The sequence below is a fragment of the Amblyomma mixtum genome, chromosome 6 (assembly GCF_055824585.1).
Source record: "Amblyomma mixtum isolate Tamu chromosome 6, ASM5582458v1, whole genome shotgun sequence".
Lineage (NCBI taxonomy): Eukaryota > Metazoa > Arthropoda > Arachnida > Ixodida > Ixodidae > Amblyomma > Amblyomma mixtum.
In genome coordinates, this window is record NC_143017.1 from 95,926,344 (window position 1) to 95,944,063 (window position 17,720).

The 17,720-nt window shown below is 45.6% G+C and overlaps 1 protein-coding gene across 2 annotated transcripts; it reads left to right on the forward strand.

The window, feature by feature from the left end:
• Positions 1-5,305: 5,305 nt before the first annotated feature.
• On the forward strand, positions 5,306-16,347 carry LOC149339765 (alpha-tocopherol transfer protein-like). Of its 2 annotated transcripts, XM_089548429.1 has the most exons (5): positions 5,306-5,782; positions 10,281-10,520; positions 11,958-12,151; positions 15,044-15,154; positions 16,100-16,347. In XM_089548429.1, the coding sequence occupies exons 1-5, from the start codon at positions 5,608-5,610 to the stop codon at positions 16,328-16,330; spliced, it is 951 nt and encodes a 316-aa protein (XP_089404555.1). In that variant the 5' UTR covers positions 5,306-5,607; the 3' UTR covers positions 16,331-16,347. The 2 variants fall into 2 exon arrangements, with proteins under 2 accessions (XP_089404555.1, XP_089404557.1); XM_089548431.1 differs by lacking the exon at positions 15,044-15,154.
• The last annotated feature ends 1,373 nt before the right edge of the window (positions 16,348-17,720 follow it).

A 17,720-nucleotide genomic window follows, 5' to 3' on the forward strand; every position in this document is an offset into this window, starting at 1 on the left:
AAGTAATGTACTCTTTTTTTTTTACTCTTTTCTGAAAGACTGTACGCTCATCCTTGAGAGGCGTCCATGCAGACAAACCTAGTTACTCACGTTAACGATGATATGATCCTAATAAGCTACCTATTTTGGCGACTTGCACTGTTAGTTGGAACCTAACCATGCTTTGCACACGCTTTTACGACGTCGACTCAAGCATGAATCACGTAAAAGAATTCAGGGCTAACTTTTGGTGACTGGGTGGACATTTGTTCGGCGCGCGCACCGTTCACCGATAAAAAAAGACTTTCCGCCATTCCACTTTTTACAACTTTATAGATTACAATTCTTTCAAGCCGACATTCATCCGTATGCGCCTTCAGACCGCCCACAAAGAATGGTGCTCTTTGACAAAAGCACACATTTCTCGGGAAAAAACAACCACGTGCACGTGTAGCAGGCTTTCCCACACTAGGCCCAGAAGCGATTCACTGCATCTTGCCATGAAACTAAAGTGGGCATGCAGAGGAGGAAAACCTAAGTAGGGGCACACGAAAAAACCGCAAGACAGCTCATAGTATCTAAGTGTGCCACCGTTTACAAAACAAAGTCTGGCACGGGCACATGCTCACTTGCAAGCAAAGCACTTCAATGCGCTTCTCTCGCACAATGGCTTCCTTGTTTTCGTAAAGGAAACGCATTAAAAAAAAAGTTATTTTTGTACCTATATGTCAATAGACTGAGTCCTTGCGCTACTTAAGTTATTAGTGTTCCTCCCGAAATTTTCTTTAAAATAAAAATGAAAAAATGGCTTAAACTCATTTTAGTATAAACCAGGTCGCCCCACTCCAGATGCACCGGAAATTGCGTTCGACCCTGCCTGATTTATTAAAAAAATTTTATGGCTCTTTGTGGCACTCGCGGCAGGCAGTATTTTTTCTCAATAATATTTGGAGAACCCCATTTTCCGATCATGTGCGCCTTTCGAATTTTTACAGACCAATGCAGAACTCTACGCTTAAAAACTGATAATTTTTTTACGTTTTGAAATCAGCCTTGACCAACGTATAAGAATTTCACATTAGTATTAGCCAACAATAAACTGGCCGTAGAATATGTTTTATATTTTTCATGTCTTTCATTTCGCGCAAAAAGTACGAACCTTTCAGTTTTTATACGAAAACAGCTTCTGTACTCGTGAGCAATAGAAAAAGCTTCTTCGGCTGTTTGGGACACGTACTGCTTCGAATAAATGTTTAATTCGAATTCAGCAACAAAACAGACAAATTCATTTAATTAGAAATTGCCGCGTATAAGAGTGGAACGCTACAGCGTGTCGCAGCCTGTCAGGGAGTCCGCGGTACGCCACCGCCCATTCGCCGCAACGCCTTGCCCGTTGGACACATCGCTCGGAGTCTCCAGGAGGCCTCTCAGCAAAACCTGATGCCATGAACGCCAGCATAGATTCCGCGCCGAACAAATGGGCAGCAAGCCGCAAGCTTCGTGGTGAACGCGCCTTGGATGTGCGCTGCGTTGTTCGCCGCTCACCGCGTGATTCCTGCGTCCCCGCTATCCCCGCACGGCCCCACTGCGCCCTAACGAGACGAGCGGGAGGCGCTAGAGTCACTGGAAAATTTTATGCGAAGCATATTACTAGAGCTACACTACAGCCCGTCGAGCGCGGCGGTGGAGCTACCATTGACCTTTAGCGTGACCACGTGACACCACGTGACAACATGACGTCACAGCAGATGAGAGAAGGGCTGCCGGCTCGCGTGGTCGGCCGCGGCGGTGGAGGCTACACATCAGAGGCGCTGCAGCTGACCACGTGACGCTACAGCAGCGGTATAAAGCTGAGTTTGCCTCGCTCTCCGAGCAGTCCTCGCTTCGGCGAGCGCGGTTTCGGCCGCTTATCTGTTTTTTGAGCAGCGTCCGCTCCGGCGGGCGCAGTTGTTGCTGCGACGCGCGTCTTTTCTTTCCTTTTTCTCTTTCCTCTGATCTTTTAACTCTTCTCTGTCTGCACGATGGCAGCGGTGGTGGCTTGTCTCGAGCCAGTAGCAGGCCCGTGCAATTTCCTCTTCATCCTTCTCTCAGTCACAACAACAACAACAACAACTCTCCGAGCACTTACGAGGCGGCCAGGTGTTGGGATGCCGCCTAGAAGCAGGCCTGATTTGAACGAGAAGCGAAAGCTTCAGCGTGCCACAGAGACCGATGAAGAGCGGGATGAACTTCAACCAAGGAAAGCCATGTATTACCAAGCCTAGCCATCAATAGGCTTCGCATCTGACTGGGCTTAACCTTAGCTAAGCCTCAGCCATTTTTTAAGGCGGAAGCCTTTAATGCCTCATCGTTGTAAGCAAGAGTTGTCGACAGAAATGTCACGCTTTTCAATTGGTCAAAACGGTCGTGACGTCACAGTGCGCGAATTTCAAACGGGTAGAGTCACTATACTAACACTACTTCGTGTCCCTGATGTGAAGGTTCCTAGATGTTGACTACCATAAGAAAACGAGACTGCCACGTATGAAAAATAAAAACTGGTTTTAAACTGTTCTGCTGCGTTTCTGAACGCCACAGCTGGTTATTCATTTACTTGCGCAAGGTTAGTTTGATTGGCAGTAAAAAATAAGCCATATTACGGACGTCAATAGCCTGTCACTTTAAGCCCGATGTTGAAGCTGGCCCGTCATTTGCAGGCTAGTACAAAAAATGGCTGAGGCTTAGCTAAGGTTAAGCCTAGTCAGATGCGAAGCATATTGATGGCTAGGCTTGGTAATACATGGCTTTCCTTGGTTGAATACTTGGTCATTTTAATACAACCACTAGAAGCCTTCGTCGTGGGGGAAGACAACGGCATGGCTACAGCGGAACGCCGACTAACCCCGAGACGCGCGTTGGGTGAGCGCCTGGATTGCCACGGAAGCCGCGTCCGCCTGCCCGGTGGAGCGCGCGTTTCACCTACACCGAGTGTGAACGCGTGTTCGAAATGCGCGGGAGTGTGACGTCACCATACCACGTGATTCACACGGCTTGCAACCGCAGCGACGGCACAAGTTGGAGCCCCGTCTCTCATCTGTCGTGACGTCATTGTGTCACGTGGTGTGACGTCACCATGCCACGTGGTCTGCACGGCGTGCAACCGCAGCGACGGCACAAGTTGGAACCCCGTCTCTCATCTGTCGTGACGTCATTGTGTCACGTGGTGTGACGTCACCATACCACGTGGTCTGCACGGCGTGCAACCGCAGCGACGGCACAAGTTGGAGCCTCGTCTCTCATCTGTCGTGACGTCATTTTGTCACGTGGTGTGACGTCACCATACCACGTGGTCTGCACGGCGTGCAACCGCAGCGACGGCACGAGTTGGAGCCCCGTCTCTCATCTGTCGTGACGTCATTGTGTCACGTGGTGTGCACGGCGTGTAACCGTCACGAAGGGCTTGGGTTACCTATTGTAAGATGCTGCCGCCGCGGTGGCTCAGTGGTTATGGTGCTCGGCTGCTGACCCGAAAGACGCGGGTTCGATCCCGGCCGCGGCGGCTGAATTTCTTTGGAGGAGAAATTCTAGAGGCTCGTGTACTGTGCGATGTCAGTGCACGTTAAAGATCCCCAGGTGGTCGAAATTTCCGGAGCCCTCCACTATGGCGTCTCTCATACCCTTAGTCGCTTTAGGACGTTAAACCCCATAAACCAAACCAAACCAAACCGCTTCGCATAAAAACTACGGATGCGATTACTGTTCGCGTGAGAACTTACTGGTCGCCTCATGGCCAAACTTTCGAGCCTTCATCTTGACCCGCTGGTTTTATCGTGGATCCACTGTTTCCTTTCTAACCGTTCGCAACGAACTGTAATACACAACCACCATTCTTCAGCTACAAACGTCATTTGGGGTGTTCCTCAGGGCTCTGTGCTCGGCCCTCTTCTTTTCTTGGTATTTATTAACGACCTTCCTTGCAACATATCATCGTCAATTCGCCTATTCGCAGACGACTGCATTCTGTATCCACGCATATCATCAAACACCGATCAAGTCCTCCTCCAAAATGACCTCAACGAAATAACCAACTGGTGCACCCGGTGGCTGATGACATTAAACGTTTCAAAATGCAAGTACATGACAGTATCACGTAAACGCAATAGCTTAAATTACCAGTATTCTTTAAGGTCAATCCCCCTAACACAAGTCGAGTCCTACCGGTACTTAGGAATAAAAATCACTAGCAAACTTTCATGGTCCGAGCACATCTTAAACATAGTAGCTGAAAGTTCAAAATCGCTCAACAGACTGAGAAGATACTTAGCCGTGTCCCCTCCATTCATCCGCAAACTCTCTTATGAAACATTCATTCGTACTAAACTAGAATATGCCTCACCCATTTGGAACCCCCACCAGTCATACCTAATTGAAGCATTAGAACCAGTACAAAGTCGTGCAGCCCGATTTATTACTTCATGTTACGATCGCAGAACCAGTGTTTCTGGCATAAAATCATCGCTTGACATACCGCCGCTGTCTTTTCGCCGTAAAATTTCCCAACTCTGCCTTTTCCACAAGTTATACTACAGTTTTCCTCAATTGCACTGCACACTTCTACTCCCTCCCAATAGAACATCTCGTCGTCTTTTTAACAGCCTGAGCCTACAGCGTTTACATGGTTCCACCAATGCCTTTCAAAAATCCTTCCTGCCATCTGCCATTGAACTGTGGAATGAGCTGCCTGAGGCAGTTGTAACTGAGCGCGATGCAAATAAATTCAAAAACCCCTGCTTTTATCTCATCCTTTTCGTTAGCGCACTTACAGTGTAATGCCCGACAATTTTCAGTACCACCTCTGCAGATGTTACATTTTTGAACCCTTGTCTGCTAATCAGTGTTCCCGTTTTCTTCCTGTATATATAGCGTGACGGCCACAGTGGACCTGTTATTGTTCCCTTTTTCATTTTTCAATGCTCTTTTAACAATTGTTTTGCCTTCTTTACTGTTATATTTCAAATGTTCCTATTGTGATTTCGTATTTTTGCTCCCCCCTTATGTAATGCCCCACCTAGGGGTCCCTAAGGGAAAATAAATGATGATGATGATGATGATGAGAAGCAAATTCTTGGCTGCCGTCCACTTCCAGGCAGGTACCGCGTGCTATGCTAAACAGTCATAGCGAGAAATAGTCGTCATTCTGAACGGCGGAAACTATTGCGGCGCATCTAAACTATTGCGCCGTTCAGCCAGCTGCCTGCATCGGAGTATTTTTCTGCCCTTCTCTTTCATCACCCCATTATCGGCCACGCTTCCGCTTCGACACCCTCCCTTTTACAGCAACGGCTGCACCACGTCCGCCATCATAATTTTTCTGAACGACAGCCGCAGGTTGCGGCCGCATTCAGAAGCAGTTCCGCAACCTCGTTAAATTTACCACCTCGGCCGCTGGGAAGAGTTTGCAGTGTTGCGGTTCGTTGACGCTGGCCTCGCAACCGGTTTGTCGCTGGCGACGAAGTCTCCTGCATTCGTCATCACGCGCGTGCCAACGCCTGTCTTCGCTCTGTTGTAAACAGTCGCCTCGCTTCGAGTATCACATAGATTCCGTGGGGGAGAGCCGTGGAGGCCGTCCGCCCCATTCGCAGCGGTAAAATGAACCGTGCCGCCGAAGTGCCGGGCGTCTACACAAAGAAATGCGTGGATGACGTGCAGGACACATCCGAAGGAGCGCTTCCTTTCAAGTTGCAGCGGATAGCCGAAGAAGAGCTCGGTGAGACACCGGCGAAAAGGCATGAACTGCTGGCAAAACTTAAGGATCTATTGTCAGGTGAGTTCTGCGTTTGATCTTGCTTACGTCGTCGAGCCCATCAATAAGTTTTTGCTGGTGTGTTGCAATTCTGAGAGCAAATAAGATGAGCGTTTCGCCAAAACCTGCCATATTAGTGCGAAAGTCGAGCTGGCGGCGGCGTGAAATTTCACCTTCGGAGGCCGCTGGGCGAGATCACTAGGCTGTCGCCGCAGACGGTCACGCCTCGCATTAAACTGCAACATACGCTCGCGCTGTGCATTGCACATCGTTGTCTGCCATCTGAGGCGCGAACAGATCAGATTAGCTTAACCTGGCTTGACCTCTCTGAGAGCGTAACCTGAGTCTAATGTCGTCGACAGACGTGCCGACGACATAGCAAAGTAAAACCATAAGGTAACCAGGCTAAACACATGCTTTCGCATGTTTACTCGGGACACAAGGACCTCATCATTGTTCACTGCTCGATTTCATCAGATCAGCGAACCTTTACTCATTTATTTAGGCATTCTCATCTATCATTACATACCGTTTTATGCCCTGAGGCAATCAACATTGCTTAAAAAAAACTGTAAAAATGCTACCAATCTTTTGTGTTTAGCTAGCACGCATTAGCGCAAGCGTGTCTAAGATTGCAGGTGCAAAACAAGTCCAGCAGCCAAGCTATCCTCTTTCACATGCTTTTTTAAATCTTTCTAGATATCTTACAGCCCCGTGCGTAGCAGGCGGCATAACAAAAGTGAGATGTTAACATTCCTAACATTGCCGTAAATGTTATCAGATTTAAAATATCACTGAAACAAAGGCATACAACATTAGTCTGAGGTTTTCCGTTTTAACAACAATGGGCTTGACACTTGGTACGGTGATATAGCGTAGGGCACAGAGGCAATGAAGATAAATGTGAGCACAGTAAAGCCTACGCGCCCCGCTGTTCACTTTCCTGTTAATCATACTTTCACTTCAGTGGTAGCAAACAGGGGCTAAAGTCGTCCATCATACATACTTGGACAGCGGAGTGCGTAGGCGCCTTGTTGTTCGTGTCGTTGTCTTTATTGCGATTGCACACGAGCAAGATTCGCTAAGTGGCTTGAAATTTAAAAATAATTAGATTTAACGCTCACTATCGCTAACGCGAGTACACCGTACTAATGTCAGTGAAACGTCTATTTTAATTTGTGATCCTTTAAGGAGAGCGTATTGAAACAGAACGGCGTCTATATTCAGTTTTTCACTTCACATCTTAAGCTGGGACGGTACGTTGTTTCGTAGAGATATGAAAAAAAAGAAAACCAGCGGAGGTTTCTTTTATATTTAGATTTGTTAGGCTGCCTCTAACTGGAACTTATCTTATTAATGCTCATATTAAGGAATTTATCTTCTAAATTCTTTGAATGCTGTCCATGTATCCATTGGTTCTAAATGAACCCAAATGAAAGTCTGAACACACATTTGAAGCTTGCTTCATGCCAAATGACAGACAAGAGCCCAAAGAGAGGCCAAAAATAATAATGCAAGGGTCTTCTAAGAAGGCTAAACGTGTTAAAGTAATGAGTTTGATCAAAAGTGTGTTAGGTTATTCTCGCTTTCTATTATGCAGCGTGCTCGATGGACCTAATTTTTAAGGTTTTCATCAGAAGTTCATGCTAGATGAAAGTTTCTCATTAAAGCACAAACGTTACTTTCAGGAGTGAGATGGAAATTACAAAAGAAACACTAACCAACGTCGGAAGTGGTTCAGAAGAACGGCCTTGTAGAGGCGCGAAATTTATGAAAGGAAATGCATGGATTGGAAGAACCTTCGGGCTTTTTATCATTTAAGCGTCCGCTCTTGCTCTCTTAAGGGTAAAGTTTGTTTCTATTGTGAATCTAACTTCAGTGGCGAATCAAGAGGTTATGCGTCCTAAAGAAGTTCACTTATAAAAGAAAACTACAAACTTCGTTTCTGACTTTTGCATAAAACAGAGCCACAAAAGTTCCTATAACACCTCATATACATATTGATTCTACCCCCACAACCCCGACTTTGCTGTCAATTATCGTAATATAAAAGCTGATATGTATTTCATATTTTGCTTAGTAACCCCATGTTTTTTTATTCAACCAGGAAACTCAACACCTTCTCGCATTTTAATGTAAGGAATGGAAAGATATAAAAAAAGCAAGTCTCACTAATGTGGAATATGCTCAGCCTCTTCCGAAGAAGGTACTTCGGCTCGTGCTTTAAGGTAGAAATTTTTCCCAAAGATGCCCTTTCTATGAACATTCGCAATGTTCTTTTATAATTAGACAAAATCAAGAACTTTCTGTTTTTTTCTGGAATTTTTCATAGAATGCTTGAGAAATGACAGTTTTTCTGTCTGAAAATACCAAAACTGGAAGCAATTGCTTGTCTAACAGCCCTGCTACTGTTGTGCCGTTGTTCCGATTAATTTTTACTATTACATTTGTTGACAAATGAATAAATACATTGCTGAATTCTTGCATGATATTTCAGTAGAGCCTCCAGGTGTTGTAAATGTCGTAAAGCAAACGCTAAATTCGCTTGTTTTCATTGATTAAATACGCTTAGTCGAATGAGCTAAGTGCGAACCCTCAAAGTGGAGTAAATGTATTCTAAGCTTCGGAACTGAAGCTTCTATAAGACCTGGATCCGTCCGGGGCACCCGCTTTACTAAGCTGACTAGGGCACCTAGCAGATAGAAGCCAGAGTCCGAATTAATAACTCAAATCAGGAACGGTGTTATATCAATGTGTTTAGGGAACGGCCAATTACTTTCTTACTACAAATGTTGGCTCAGAAAATCCGTGGTAACTGCTTGAGCGAAACTTAAGTGCATTCATGAATAACAAACTGCTTTGCTGGCATCGTATATTCTATGCGATTTATTGCGTCGTTGAGCGTCCTCGCACTGTTCAAGCAAACGGAATGGAACATTACATCTGACTGTGTTTTATTTTTGCGCATCATCGTCATCAGCCTAACTAAGCACACTGGAAAGCAAATGCCATTCACACATCCCTTTAATTACCCATGTCGTGTGCCAGGTGGGACACCTTATGGCCGCAAGCTTCCTACTTTCAGCCGCCCAGTTGTCTCTGCTACCCTCTTATTGCATTCCTCAGACTAATGGCCTTACCGAACGCCTGCATCGAACACTCACAGATATGCTATGTATAGTCTCTGCCAAACATACAGTCCAAGGGGTTTTACTTCTAAGCCGTGTAGCGGGGATCCTAAGCACATCTAACAGTCCTAAGCTTGGAAGAGTTCCGAACTTTAGTTCCTCTCGCCGTCCTGAGATTAGGGCCCCTGAGTACATAAGAGGAGCCGCGCTGCAGGGCTCAGAAGTAGACCTCTTGGGCTGTATACTTTTGACAAAGACTGTGCGTCACTCCCGACCATCGTGATTGGGACGATGCTTTGCCTTATATATTACAATCGCTTATAATTCGTCCCGCCATGACGCTTCATGCTTTTTTCCTTTCTATCTTTTGTTCGGCCGCCATCCTCACTTGCCTTTGGACATGTTTTACCGCCCGTCATCGCTACGCCCGCAGAGTAAGCATAGGTTGCCATCGCACGCGCCGCATGGCTTGCCAACTTGCTCATGCGTGACGGTCCGCATCTCAATTAAGCACAAGGTCATTTGCGCCCATCGACATCGGGCCGTCCACTCTTCCTCGGGGTCCCTCATCCTCCTGCGGTGTCCCTCTCGCCGCTTTGGACTGTCTGAAAAGCTGATACCCCGCTGCACCGGCCCTTATCGATCCTCTGCCAGTTGAACGTCGTCACGTACGAAATTAGTCCTGTCTCTTCTGAGACGTCATCCACCCGCCCCGTGACTGACGTCGTACATATTGCTCGGCTTAAACCATACCACGACCTCCACACGTCTTCTTCTTAGCATCGGGACGGTGCTTCTGCCGACGGGGATCATGGTACGGCCATAGGCTTGAACAAAGAAGGTGACGAAGTACAGTGTTTGTGTGTGGTGGACGAGGAGGACGAGAAGCGTTTCCGGGCACTGACCCTTATTGTATGGCTCCTTGGCTGTCTCGTGTTGTATATACCTGCAGTCCCCATTTGTAAATACATATTTCTACCCGTTACATTGTTTAATGCCATATGGTACCCTGCTTCATACCAATGATGATGGCAGCCGTAAATGCAGCATGTTCCGCCGCCAAATTTACCCTCGCGGGCTCTACAAAACCACATCATCAGTATAGCGTCCATGGTAAACGTGCTTGATATTCACAGTGTATACATGTCAGTTTTGTTAGTAAGTGATGAAAGATTTTTGTTTAAAAAGTACCACCAAAATGCAGAAAATATAGTAGCTAGATATATGCACCGCGCGCATTGTAAGCCGAGGGAGTGCGCTAGAATTAAATGGGTCCCAGAAAGCATAAATAAAGGGTGTAGTGGGACCAGCGACAGGCTTTGATATCGGAGGCTATAGGTAGACAGTAAACACATTTACTCAGAGAACGAGTTCCGCTCAATCTTCCGCAGAGGAGGAGGACCTGAATGCGAGGACTGACGACCAGTTCCTTCTGCGCTTCTTGCGAGTACGCAAGTACAACCTGGAAGCCGCTCTGCGCACCATCCGGAACTACTACAGGATCCGTTACACAAGCGGGCCGGTGTTCTGTGACTTCCAGCCTTCCAAGGTGTCGCCGGCCACGCGCAGACTAATGATGGTGATGGCCGAGGCAGACGTTCACGGACGCCCTATACTTCTCTTCAAGCCGGGTGGGTGCATCAGTAACTAAAGGCTTTTCTTCTCAGCAGTTTGCAGTAGTCAAGCTAACATTGGACGCTAGCTTGATTGTTCGGTGGTTGTTATTTGGCAGGTCGGAGTTTTCTCTGTTGTTCCAGTTACAATTCAATTCGTATCGAAAAAACTAGGTTGTCGACGTAAGAAATTGATACATATTGGACTTTTAACTTATCTGCTCGCATGCGGCAAGATCTTTACACTTTTTCTACAACCTTTCCTCGATTACCGAAAGTCACATGAAGTGTTTTTCTTCGTTTTGGTGTAGCAGACCAGATGTGTGTTTCCGAATTCCATTCCTTTGTTCTCACAGACAAAAAAAGTCGTTCTCTCTCTCTCCACTATGTTCATCATACAAAATATTGGCAGCAAGGCCAAATATACAGGAAGACTGAGACATATGTCACATTGATCTCCAGTTATCGCTGTGCTGCGACCAGCCGCGGGCAAAGAAATCAGGCAAATTCCCTAGCCTTCCCTAGTTGTTTACGGGCTCCATCCGCTCCTGCTATGTTTTGGTCCTGTTGCAATCAACTATGTTAAGAGACATTGGTTACCTCTTCTCTATATTGGAACTTTTTAGAACTTCTAATATAGAGAATCTGTTCTGTATATTAGAAGCCAACTTCCTCTCTTTAGTGTCGGCCAGGAAAAATTCCGAAATAGTTTGATGCGCGAAAATGCGAGGTTCCCACCGCTTCGTCTAGACCACTGACTTCCTTTCCCTGCACGTTGTGGGAGTGCGGGTTCCGGGATATCCTCCTACCAAATAAAGTGAAGGAGAATAAATGCAAGCGCTCGTCCTAATGTCAGCATACAAGTGTTAGCATTTAAACTCCGCGCTCAATTCCACCAGGCGAATATGCTAGCTTGAACACTATAAAAAAGTCGGCAGACGATTACTATAGCCAGTAATGCGAAATTTGAGCGCAGCGCTTTATGTATTTTTAGCTGTCCGATATGCTTAGCGATCTGCCGCACTTACCGTGGCAGGTGGCGTTTCGCTCTACTACTATCTGTCATGGCTGTCTGGTGGCATTTTGCGCTGACTACGTCGACTACGAGAACGACGGGAAGCGCGGGAACGGCCACCTAACAGCTGCGCTTTGATAAAAGTGATCACCTTTCAAATGGAGGCGTAATCTTGGACTCCTAATAAAGACTTTGCGGCCGCTTGCGAGTTCTTGATCTTAGCTGTGCCACTTTTTGAGGCTTGCTCTCGCTGTGGCAAGTAGCAAACCGCTGCATCTCCAAAAATGGTTATTAATGCAGTTTGATTCCATGCTAAACTGATCATGCTTAATAAGTTCGATACACTTGCTTCAGCGGCACGCCTAATGAAAAACATGGTAGCCCTTCTCGCTTAGGAGCCATAACCTACAACCTAACCTAACCCAACCAAATTTTCCCAGGGTCCTGGGTTCTCAGTGAGACTTCATATGTCGACATGCACCGCGCCCTTATGTTGTGCTTGGAATATCTGGCCAAGAACCCGGCGACACAGACACTGGGCATGGTGATCCTCTTCGACTACGCTGGCTTCACACCAGAAAAGTTACTCGCATTCAACATGGGGCTCCTGAGACGAGGCGTCGAATACTTGCAGGTACATTTAACTCGCCGGTTTTCTGCCGCACTCGGTGCTGACTGCTGATTAAATGATAAGCTAAAGGGACAAGCAGCGAGCTATTCCAGCTTCGACGAGAAATAGCTTAAACAGGCATTGCGAGCTGAACCCGAGAACATTTGTTTGAACTTGTTTTAGCAAGAGCAATAGAAGCCGATGCAGTGTCATGAACTTAAACCTTTTTTCTTTCATTTACGAAGCAATATTGCAAGATGAAATCCTTCTTCTTGCTGAGGTTTGTGCATTTGTTTTCTACAACAACAAATCGAACAGCTTGGATTACATGTCCTATTGTTTAGTTTAGTTTAGTGTATGGGGTTTAACGTCCCAAAGCGACTCAGGCTATGAGAGACACCATAGTGAAGGGCTCCGGAAATTTCGACCACCTGGGGTTCTTTAACGTGCACCGACATCGCACAGTACACGGGCCTCTAGAATTTCTCCTCCAAAGAAATTCTAGCCGCCGCGGCCGGGATCGAACCCGCGTCTTTTGGGTCAGCAGCCGAGCACCATAACCACTGAGCCACCGCGGCGGCACATGTCCTATTGGTGGATGAAACGACGAAAATTCTTTCAGCTGCCGGTTTGCACCTTTTTGTATTAAGAAGTTGAAGAAATAAGATTACCTGCCCTGAGATACTTCATCACTTCTCGAATTCTATATTTCGTTGATAAAGGGCATATAATAAAGAATGCGTTTCAACCAGTCCGCTACTGAAGAGCCACTGCTTCCTGCTGAAGCGCTATCTATATCAGCAGATAATGTGCGAAAAACGAGGCTGCAAAATAAAGGAAAGCAGATTTCGTTGCCTCTTACAGCTAGAAAAGAAAAAAAGCTAAGGATCTTGAGTTTGCTCGTTGGTTGCTGAATCCAGATATCGTGACTAGCGCAAAAGATCCCGCATAGAGGAGATACGACAAGACACACGTCCGACTTGCAACCTGTTCTTACTACGCGATTGGAATGTTTACAAATTCATGTTTTGTTCTGCCGCTTGTTCTTGTGGTGCTGGTGCCACATATCAGGTTCTGTTGCGCCAAGGGTTGATAAAGAAAGAAAACGCAAAACAAGAATAAAACTTGAGGTAAATGACCTGATAAAAACCGACATTGTAATTGTGGCAACGTGTGACATGAAGTTGGAGTGAAGATATCAAATTCTCGTACAACAAAAAAAAAACCACGAGAGAACCTAGTGGCTATAATGTCAAAAATTTCTGATGCAACAGCGGCAACAAACATACATTGTACAATCACGCATATAATCTAGAGGCGGTGAAAATTATACGGCACCTGAACAAGGCTCACTGAAACATATCTTCTCACGCAGCTAAAAAACGTGGTGCAAGAAAAAAGACACGTTAAAAGACAAACGTAACGTTTCACCTGTCTTCATGAGCGAAAGATGTAAAAAGTGCATTTGGAAGTATGCACAACCAAAACAACTTCGCGAGGTTTACCGTAGCGGGCCTAAAGGCAGCAGAAACGCGAAAAATAACGAAGGCCTCGAAAGAGGCTTTGAAAGAAAGGGGCAGATGAAAAAAAAAACAGGGCATACAGAATAATCATCAAAATACTCCATTCCTTGTGCATGAGTACGTTTGTATCCCCTCTGCAGCCTGGCCAATCCCCCGCCGTGGATATGTGCCATTAAGCCTGATGCCATCATCATCATCATCATCATCATCATCATCATCATTAACTAATACCCTGCTGTTTGCTACGAAACCCTCGCAATTATAGGCTAGAGTCTAACGTGTTTCTTGCCGTATCTTTACTGACCGTGTAAGCTGTTGCGCTGTTTACTATGTCTGGAGAGAGGAAGGGTTTTAGATTATTTCAAAAACAGGCTTTGTAAGCAGACAAACGTTCTGCAAGTAACAGCAGGGCTCAATATTGACCACACTTAACAGGGAATAAGACAACGATTCTAACCAGCCTTAATAAGCGTGCAACAAATGTATTCTGAACTTCATTGATCACTTGTTTCTAAAAGACAACTGCGCTTGTAAAATGCAATGTGGGCACTCATAAACATTTAGCAAAGTGGCATCATGGTTCGAAGTTAACATACTAGGCGCCTCCACGAAGAGTCGTGAAAACAAAATAATGACGTTATTTTGAATTCACGTCATGGCAGACCCCTGATGAAAGCCAGTAACAACATGTGTATTCTCTGTGGAATAGGCAGCCTCAATGCTTTAGTGGCTGCCCTGCTCCTAGGCGGTCACTTGGGATTGAGTGACGCTTCAGTTAATGTTATCTGGAGGTCCTGAAGTTTGAATGCCGATGAGCAGATTTTGTTCAAAAAATACTTTTTGAATTAAGGACTATTAACAGACAACTGCAGCAATGCTTTATTTCAATAATGATGCATTGTTTCAGTCACAAATAGATGCGAGAGCATATAAGCCCTTCATTGTTTAAGATTAGTATCACTAGTAACCATTAGTATCACTTATATCGCTAGTAACCAAAATGCCATAATATATAAGGGCTACTCCTTCTTAGGTATAATTAAAAGTTAGCCATGAAGCGTGGCTATCACGCGGTTCAGCCTGTAAATAGCCGATAATTCATTGGCAACTGCTGGTTATTGAATAGTGTGCTGCGCGCATCCCAGTTATAGCAACTAGCGCCCGCAAACAGCCTGCTGCCGGCGTGGAAAATGATGCCAAGATCGGCTTGGAGGTATCCAGGCCAAACTAGTGCGTAAGACAAGTTCCAACGGAGCGCTCAAGCAAAGCTTTCACCTTTTCACACTATTTTCGGTGTGCTGAATTGAATTTCTGTTCATAATATTTTTCGTTGCGATTGTGCCTCACATCTGTCAACAAGCCAGAATAGCGTGCCGTTCATGACGTTTTCCAGGACTGCATGCCCATGCGTCTGGAAGCAGTGCACACCGTGAGACAAGGCGTAGCATTCGACATGTTCTTCACACTCATTAAGCCTTTTCTAAAGACGAAGCTTATACAAAGGGTAAGCATTTCGATGTGATTTGCTACTATTGTGTGTAAATAACTTACAACCTATTTGAATTAAGGTTTTCTGCAACTCCGTAGCCCTCAGAATCTAGAGATTCCACGTCAACGACTAGGCGCACCGAACCATGCTCGGATAACAATGGAGAATGCATTGCGCGGTGTACCTGGTCGTTATTCCTAGTAAAAAGCAATAAAAATGGCGCAGCTCCTCTCTCCTCTTTCGCAGCACACCCATAAAACCTTAAGGGTTGTATACAATTTCGATATCTTTATGACTACGAAATATGGCCAGTCGGCACAACATCTTATCAATAACTATCCTAGATGAGGAAATAGATATATTCATTGATAGGTCGTAGCAGAAGTAGAAGTCTTTGAATATTCCTGAGGTGTTTTACGTATGGCCAATCTCCAGCTGCTGAAAATGTCATCAGACCTTTCAACAGGTTTAAAGCGCCAGAACATACACTTCTTCTAGCTCAATATTTAAGAATATCGTCTGAATTGGCACACCATTAATGTTTTGTTCCTACTTGGTGCGGTAACTAGATTGACATATTAAGAAGTATAATGTTTGTTATGCTAAGCAAGCTATCACAGTCTCGTCTGCTTGCTGAAGCTGGTAGTACATTTTTGCCGAGCTCACGAGGCGTCTGTTACTTAATTTGAATTCTTGAAACAGGCTTTTATCTGCCGTTACTCTCAGTGACGACGCTCTCAGTGCGCAAAAAAACTAAAAACAATTCGATACAGACTAGAATGGGGAACAGCGGTTACCATCGTTCCAGCCGTCAGCGCTCTCTATCCAGTAATCGTCTGCAGTTGCAGATAACTTTTTGCTGATAAACACACGTATTTCTCAACGATTCGTTTCAAAATGATTCGCCTGTGTTTACTTTCCCTCACTTTCGTTCGCGCATTATCGGGGCTTTATGCGCAGTTTCGCCTTTACGGGGAAAAATTTGAAGACCTTCACAAGGAGATTTCACCGAACATTCTCTCCGAGGAGTACGGTGGCCAAGCGCCTTCTCCGGATTTCGAGAGCTTCTGGAGCGAACTGGAGGAGCTCCAGGAAGAGTACAAGAACAACAGCGCCTATGGATACATCAGAAGGTATACAGAAGATTTTGCTACAGACGCCGAAATTGAGAAAGAGGTGACATTCTTGTAAATGGATATTAAATGGCTTCTAATAAAACTACCACGAAATCTACGCAAAATTTGTAGTCGATTTTGCTTAGTGCTACATTGACGGTGCACACTAAATATAGCCGGCAGATGAGATGGGGTGCGTGTGACGAGCTTTTCAGTGCGGCGAAATGCTTTAGCTGTGGTGTTCATAGGGCGGCAATTACGTAATTAGGATCAACTTTTGTGCCTTCAGACGGTCCTGACCAAAAGACTGAGAACTGCAAACTTTCTGAGTTTGAATAAATCTTCTGCTGCTGAGAAAATTAGTATCCGCCTAGTCTCTCGACATATTTTCATTTCAAAGGATAATGGTACGGGTAATTGCCATTGTGAGTCGGCGACAAGAATCGACCCAGCTGTCGCAATTTGGTGTACGGGTATACCGCCTTCTTCTTCACATGCAGGACATGGGGCAATAAGAAGTTTGTAGCTTTAGCAGCTGAGAAGAGGCACAGGCGCCAATGCACGTTTCTTGTGTTTACCAATTACTTGAAAAGAGAAATTCCAAGAATTTTTTTTCACATATTGGGAAAAGTACAAGCTGCGAAGCACCTTCACTATGTGTTTAGGTGTGCTTACATCGCGTCTAAAGCTTTGTTACGCGCGCTTGATTTTATTTACTCCGATCTGAACGAAGTTTGCCTGTCGAGAGTGTGCACCTCTCCAGCGTCCTTCGCGCTTCGTTGACCTTGGTTGCAACGAGCTTGCTATACGCGGTTTTTCCAAGCCTTCCATATGCCCCATTATGGCTAGACGCAGCCGCTTTTGCCTGTAAACAGTCGCGCCGCTTTGTTCCATAGACAGTTCGCCGTGCGGCAGGCGCCGTGAGGACCTCTTTCTGCCTTCATACAGGTGCACAGTTTGCTTAACGTCCAGATGTGGGGCGTGTACATGAAGATACGTGTGGATGACGTGCTGGACACGTCGGATGGAGCGCTTTCTTTTAAGTTGCAGCGGACAGCCGAAGAAGAACTCGGGTAGACACCAGAAAAGAGGCAAGAACTGCTGGAAACATTGAAGTATTTTCTGTCAGATAAGTCTCTGTAAATGATTACTCGGTAATTTTTACACAGAGTTATGTTTCGACAGGCGTGTTCATTATAATGAAAATGGGGCATTATGGCTGAAAAAAGATGACCAAAGGACAGAAGAAAGTGTAGCAGCACCATCACAGGCATCACCGGAATGAGGAAAAGAAGAAGCGGGGAAATAAATCAGCTCCTTGTTTATGGCACTACACCTTGGCCAATCCCCCATGTGGGTATGTGCCATCCTTAAGAGGATGAAGAAGAATCAGCTCCTGCCTCGTGCTCGTCAGTGCTGCTAAGGGCACTTGCTCTTCCCTCTCGGCATTTTTTTCGGTATCAGTA